The sequence below is a fragment of the Merops nubicus genome, unplaced genomic scaffold (genome assembly GCF_000691845.1).
Source record: "Merops nubicus isolate BGI_N331 unplaced genomic scaffold, ASM69184v1 scaffold39972, whole genome shotgun sequence".
NCBI classification, from domain to species: domain Eukaryota; kingdom Metazoa; phylum Chordata; class Aves; order Coraciiformes; family Meropidae; genus Merops; species Merops nubicus.
Window position 1 is genome coordinate 4,173 of NW_008596369.1, and position 7,180 is coordinate 11,352.

General features: G+C 37.2%; 1 protein-coding gene across 2 annotated transcripts in view; it reads left to right on the forward strand.

Annotated features, from left to right (window-relative positions):
- Nucleotides 1–4,611: 4,611 nt before the first annotated feature.
- The window catches only part of NAPEPLD (N-acyl phosphatidylethanolamine phospholipase D), an 11,713-nt gene continuing 9,144 nt past the window's right edge, over nucleotides 4,612–7,180 (forward strand). The window contains exons 1-2 of one of the 2 annotated variants that reach the window (XM_008936348.1): nucleotides 4,612–4,630; nucleotides 6,571–6,872. In XM_008936348.1, coding sequence (XP_008934596.1) covers nucleotides 6,576–6,872 — 297 coding nt within the window. In that variant the 5' untranslated portion in view covers nucleotides 4,612–4,630; nucleotides 6,571–6,575. Of the gene's footprint in view, nucleotides 4,631–6,565; nucleotides 6,873–7,180 lie in introns of those variants that run through there. The other variant, XM_008936347.1, reaches the window with a different exon arrangement.

Below are 7,180 nucleotides of genomic sequence, written 5' to 3' on the forward strand. Positions count from 1 at the left end.
TCCTCTGGTGACTGCTTCAGCAACAGCACAGGATAACTCTTGTGCTTAATCGTAATGATAGTATAGCTCATGCAGTTGCCACATGCCACCTTTTGGATACTTTTATTCAAGACTGCAGTAAAAGATTAGAGTAGAAAGGGGAAATAATCTAGGCTAAAGTCTGTTATCTCTGGTGATCCGCATGGTCCCTGTGGACAGCTACTGTCATACCAGGGAGCATAACCTAAAGAGGATATGCATGTAGCAGAGCACTTCTATAATATTAGATACAGTTCAGAAAGATTTGGGGACTGTAAAGTGCTGGTATTGGGCAGAGGCAGTCAGCTGGGGCTTCTGTAAAGCAAGGGAAAAGAGTTACATATTGTCACAGTTCCAGGAAGAAGCATCTTTACACCGTTGATAGAGTGCCCATAGCTGATCAGATTTAACCCAAGCTTGAGAAATAGCTCGCTCCAGGTACTGCTAATGGACCTGACTCTAAAGTCTATTTGCATTTGTATCCAGAGGCGTAGAAGTGCTTAGCTGATAAGCACTCCTAATGGCGATGAATAACTTTTGTTGGTTTAGTTCCCCTAATGAGTGCCAGGAAACTGGAGGTTGAAATGTGTACTAATAGGAGTGGGTGGCCTTTTGGGTGGTAGGTAGCTGTTGAATTTCCTTGGTTATAATCAGAAATGTCACTCTGGGAGGGGGCAGCCAGGGAGTTTAAGAAGTGTCAATACTAAATATGAATAAAACCTTGGATAGGAAATAGATTGAAAATGAAATATATTGAGGGTAGGGGAAATTGTTGAACCTAACTTGATGTATGTAGCTGAGCTACACCGAGTGAATTCTAAATGGAGGGTATTTAATTAATAACTTTTTTTATAGCAGGGCTGGTATAAGTTGGTTTTGTTTATAGTAGTATATTCCTGTTCTCACCCTTCCTTGTCCTAGCCGGTTTGTTGGTATAAACACTTGCATGGTTACACAGTGATGGGGGTGAAAATCCAGCACTTCTCCTAGGGATGGGAAGGGAAGGAGTGACTATCAGCCAGATCAGTTTCTTGAACTAATTCTCCATGTGGACACACGTTTGTTTTGGCAAGACTGGGGGTGTAATGAGGGCAGAAATGGGTTGGCTCATGGTGGTGGCTGCTGAAGGAATACAGCTGTTGTAAGAATATGCCTAACAACAGACAACCATGGGTAGATGCTTCACATTTGTTTCATTTGTAACTAATTATTTCTTCCTTTGTTATGTCTAACTAAATCCTCACCTTGTTTTATTGTTGATCCTCAAAACTAGCTGATAATGGTAAAGGATTCATCCTAATTCTATGAGGTGGTTTATGCAGAGAGCTATTTCTGTTCCTGTTTTCAGTTCAGTTATTCGTCCTTTTTGGACAGTGCACATCACTGTAGAGCTGAGATACTTACAGCTGTGCTGAGAACAGAGAAGAACTGGGCTGGCAGCCTGGGGCCCAGAGCATCTGGAATAATTGCTGTTGCAATCATTAAAAACCATGTATAGTGAAAGAAAACTTTCAACTTGCATAGCAGCATATGGTTTGCAGAAAGCTCAGGTTCTCGTTTTCTTAAGTCTACGATGGTATGATGAATGGCCTGAAGTAGAAGTTTAAATGCATTCAGAATTTTCCAGTCTCAAACTGTTCATTAATTAAAGCAGATGATTTCAGACCTGAAGGAAAAGTAAAAGCACAGCCAAAACTTAGCTGGCAGTCATTTGATAGTTGAGTTTGATAGGCAGCCTTTTTTTTTTAAAAAAAAAATTACTTATATGCTCTCTAGTGTTTGCAAATACCTTTTCTGATGTATGGGTTTTCTTTGTTTGACTTTTTTTTGTGCGTGTGTTTATTTGTTTGGGATTTTTTTTAGTTTCAAGCCAACAAGTGTACTTTTTGCAGTTATAAAGATATGTATGTTGAAAGAAAACTTGTGAGTTGTGTTGCAGTATATGACTTGCAGAAAGTTCAGATTCTTGCTTCCAGAAGGCTACAGTGCTGTGAGTTTGCTAGGAATTGTGCTGTCTCTTTTAGGTGATGTGTGGTGCAGTTCACCTTTGGGTGTAGTCTATACAGAGGGACAGTAATTAGAAATGAACCAAACTTTTTGCTTCAGAAATAGAGAAAATAAAGGATATTTGGAAAGCTATGGAATGTTTGCAAGATAAGTGTAAAGTTTTGTGGATATTGTTGGGTTCTGGTAAACCATAGTTTCATAGTAACTCTTTGTTAAACTTTTTGGCTTGTGGATTTGTTAAATAGGACCACATTTCTGTGTAGAAAAGAAGGATAAATCTGTTCTGGCAGACTTCATGGTTAGTAGCATGTCTGTGCACAGCTGTGTGCTTAGGGGGGGAACTACATCCATTTCAGTTATGGAATAGTGGAGGTTAGAGGAGACTGGCTGGAAAAGGTGAAGACTCACACAATAGGTTTTATGTTGATGCATTTCTTCTTCAAATTAATTTAAAACCATTTTGCTTGCAGCTCTGCTGTGTTTAAAAATACCCAACAAACAAACAAATAAACAAAAAAAACCCAAAACAAAACCAAACACAAACCAACAATTAAAAAGAAAAAATTTTATGTGGGAGAGCTTCTTGCAGTGTTAATGTATCCTGTTTTCAACCTTCTTTTGGAACAGAAAGAGAAAGTCATTAAACGTTTAAGTAAACATTGTAATATTTTTCTTAAATAAACAAAATACTCCAAGCCAAAATATTTGTGTCCAGGTTTTCAGCTATATGAGCAATGCTAAAAGAAATAGTTGACCCCAAACCTGTTGTCCTAGGGGCATGTCCCGTTTACAGGTGCAAGCCTGTTTACTGGAACATAAGACAGGGATTTTCCATGCTGTGTCCTTCCTGATCCACAGCTTTTTTCTTTTGTTGTGGATTGCTGGGGGCCCCTTAGTGTTTGGTGCTGGAAAACCAGTTATGTGAGCTCCACGTTTTGATTGATGTTAGGCTTCATCCTGTTCGTCGGACAGTGGTGTTCTTTCCCTCTGTCTAGAGTACCTTCTGGCCTTGTGGACTTGGCACGACTGATGGTCTTCTTTAGTAGTTTGTATGCCTTGGTCCATTTCTGTTCCTGAATTCCCCTGAAGCAGTGAAGTGTCTCTGAGCACAGAGAGAGTGGGTGTGTTGTCTTGCCTTGAGCCCCTCTTACAGATGGTGGCAATCCACTTGCCCATGTTTGGAGGTAAGTCACCTCACTATGAAGGACAGGTTCCATTTCTTAATGCTTTTAAGTAGAATAGTAGTTTTCCTCTTTGTTTATAAGTATGGAAAATAGAAGATTTCTTGTGGAACCTTCCAATAACAAATATTCACTGAGGACATGAGTCTTCCCAAGTGAATGCAACTCTATTTCCAGTGTGATTTTGGTGCCTCTATTGCTAATACTTTCCTTAGCAATCTAACAAACATGTTCTTAAAGTGCCAAACTGTTATTTGGGGTGTGTGGGGGAAGAATTCAGGAAAGCTGTATGAAAAATCACCTAATTTCTGATTGGGTATTTTTTAATTTTTAAAATACACCTGCTGGATCATCTTGTCTTTAGGGGCTTTCTTTTGGTAAAAGGGTAAGAATCTCCTTGGACTAATAACTGATTGAGTTTTATTTTAAGTTAATGATTGCTGGCTTTCAAGAAATTATCTGCCTTTTTTAAAAAAGAAAAATTATATTTGTTTTACTGTGTTCTGTGAATATTCTAAGATATATTTTACCAGTTTAAATGAATCAGGAATGAGCTGGTAAGATTGATACTTAAAAGGGATCTACAGTTCATCAGGAATACTTTGTCAGTTAGTAGATGTTGGTAAGTGTGTTGCTTTCTTATGCATGTAAGAAGGGTTTAAAGTATCCTGTGAGCACTGAGGTCTTTTATCCCTTCTCTTGCTTATGGAATACTAATGAAAGTAATGTATGTGCATCATGTGGAAAGTATGTTGGCAGACAGATACCTGCAGTGCCTTAAATGCTGTGGTGTTGTCTTTGTTTAATCAGCATAGTTGATCCCTACTTCCCCTGGAGGTTTATACTTTCAGAATAAGATCAAAGTTTTATATGAAAATGTAAGCAGAAGTAGAGCTCACCTATTTTAGAGATTACTGAATAGATAAACAATATCTTAAAAATGAAACCCTGGGCACTCTGGTCTCTAATATAAAATGTCTTGTAGGAACAATAATTACGGTAGTTATGTATATTTAAAAATCAGACATCTGAGATGTTAACAGAAGAATTTCCTGGAATTAAGTACCTATCTGATTAAACTTTTGTGATACGTTTTCATGATGCTTTCTAGAAGAGTAGCTGTTTTATGCTGTCTGCATGCCTTGCTAAATTAATAAGCTGACTTGGCACTGAAAATGCTTTTTGAGGAATGAAAAAACAAAAACCCCCACCACAACCCCAAAAATCTACAAAACCCCTTTTAAGTTAAAGCAGCAGTTAAAATATCTATTACAGTTTTTTGGGTATCCTGTCTGCACAGATTCTTTTTGTTACAATCTATACCATTTTAAGCAGACATAGAGCGAATTGGGTGGCTGTTCCAGTAAAGGCTGTTTGCAGTTAATGTTTAGTGGAAGGGAGAAAAAAGCCTGGGAGTATCGACAGTTAAATTAAAATTATGATGCATCTTATTTCAAAATTGAAGATACATAGAGTGGTTTTAGTAAAACTATGGGGAAATCAGAGTACAAAGCAATTACAGTAAAAAAAAAAAGATTATGACCAAGGGTACTACTTATCAAAAATTCTATCAGCAATGTTTTCTGAACATTGTTCACGCTTTTTTAGCAGAACTGACTTTTGATCTGTTAATATTTTATCTTTAGGTATGGCAAAATAATGGTTATTTTGTTAAGAAAATTTCACAGTATATATCAGTTATCTTTGTAGCTGGCACCATGCTTTCTGTTTAGTTATTGGTTGCTGCTGAAGTAGCAGGGACAGGCTCTGCACTTGTAGTTGGAGCCCCACCAATAAATGTGTTTGGGTTCAATTTGATAACACTTCTTGTATGTGTGTAAAACCTTAGCTGTAACATTGCAGTGACAATATATTTCTTCTTCCCCGTAATTATGAACTTAGAAGAAGCACAGCGACATATGCACTTTCTAAGAAAACTGTGGGCTTTACTTCTCTTTTCTGAAAATGTTTGAGTAAACCAGCTTTGGTACATCAGCCAAGAGCTTCTCACGAGTATACAGCTGAAGTTTGAGGACCTGAGTTAATGAAAATAGTAGATAGAGTTTTCCACAGGACAAACTTCACAATTTCTTATTAATTAATTTCTTATTACTTCTGCATCTAAGCAGTATATCATGCTGTCTGTTCACAGCAGGTCTGGTCATCTTCTAATTTTTAGCAGGTAGAGTTTGGTATGTACCAGAAAGTTGTGCACTCTTTAAAACAGCAAGTTATTTAAAAACAAACAAACAAACAAAAACAACCAACAAACAAACAACCCCCAAACAAACAAAACAACAAAACTGTCAGAACAATATATTTGCTTTCAATGGAAATGGTGAAAGTTAATATAGAATCTGAAGCATTAAGCTTCAACTGAATTGCTTCAGCAACTTGTATAATAAAATGTGGATATTTGTTTTTCCTGCCGTGGATATGACGCGGTCGGTAGGACTCCATATTCTGAAACTCTGCAACACGTAAGTGTGGTTTGCAGTACTGCTCTGAACTACTGAGTTCATAGTTTTCTAAAAAAATGTGCCAGAACTGCAGCTTTATAGAGATAACATTTTCTCCGTTATTTTCTTAATTCCATTGTGAAATTTTTTTTTAAAAACACCCATTGCAGCCATGATTTATTTGACATGTTCCAATTTTTTTTTTTTTTGGTGTCCTTTCACTAGTCAGTTCAGTTAAACATGTATCAAAATTGCATTTTGATATTTTTGTGTATCAAAACTTTTGGAACAGTTACTGCTATTACAGTAAGCTTTTCTGTTGGTTTGGACAAAATAGGAAATGGGACCAAATGTCTTTTGTGTTCTGACTTTTCCGTGTGTATGTGCTTTGTGTGGGTAGAAGTAATGTGTTATTCATTCTACAAGAGGCTGCTGCTCTTACTACAAAATGGTCGCTATATAGGCAAATCCTAACATACTGTAGAGTTCCAAGGTCTCTTGAACAGGTTTGCAGGATCGTATAACCTCAGGCACCAAGCATCAAAAGCTTCAGGAGGAACTTACCATTCTTCCTAAGTGTAAATTAAGGATCCCTTCCCCCTCACTCTTGCAGTTCATAGATAATAGTATCTGAAGCTGTGCATACCGGGGAGTAAAATTCTGCCTGAACTACAAAGAGTTCATTTCATGTCTACTTGCCACAGCATGTTTTTGCAAGTCTTTTGTGTAACAGCAACTGTTCTAAAAGTGTATTTTTGTTTGAGGAAGAAATACAGTAGACCATAAAATAAGATCAGGCTAACTTCCAATGTGTGAGAACGTTCAGTCTTATGAACAGTGATGTTAAGTGATGTTAGGCCAAGGAAAGATTGATTAATTTAAATTTTATTTTAGTTCTCATCAAGAAGATATGGATAAGAAAATGGATGAAGAGCAGACTTTGACTACATGTAACCAGTACCCCAAAGAAGCAGTGAAGAAACGTCAGAATTTGGACCGAGGTTCCAGGGACAGTGATTCTTCCAGGAGCTCCAGGAAAAGCTTCAGGCTGGACTACAGATTAGAAGAGGATGTAACTAAATCAAAGAGAGGCAAAGATGGCAGGTTTGTCAACCCATGGCCAACATGGAAATCGCCAACTTTGCCAAATGTTTTGAAATGGTACTTCATGGAAAAAAATAACAGCAATGTGCCATGCTCAAAGCAGGTAAATACTTGCATGTTTTCTGTTCTTGATGTAGACTGCTTTTACCTCTGCTCCAATCAGGGAAGTAGGACAGTTTCTAACTAATACTTTTTTAGGCACCTTTTGGAGACTCTTCTAAGTTTTGTTTTTCTGATTTTATTATCACCTTGTTCTTTTCAAAAATTATGAGTTTATAGTTACTGCCTATTTTATATTTTTTTTGTCCTTTCTGTTAGTTCCACAACCTTTGACTTATTTACTTCAGTTTGTATTTACAAACCCAAGAAAAATGGCCCCCTAGCTCAGTCATAAACTACAGTTACACTCTT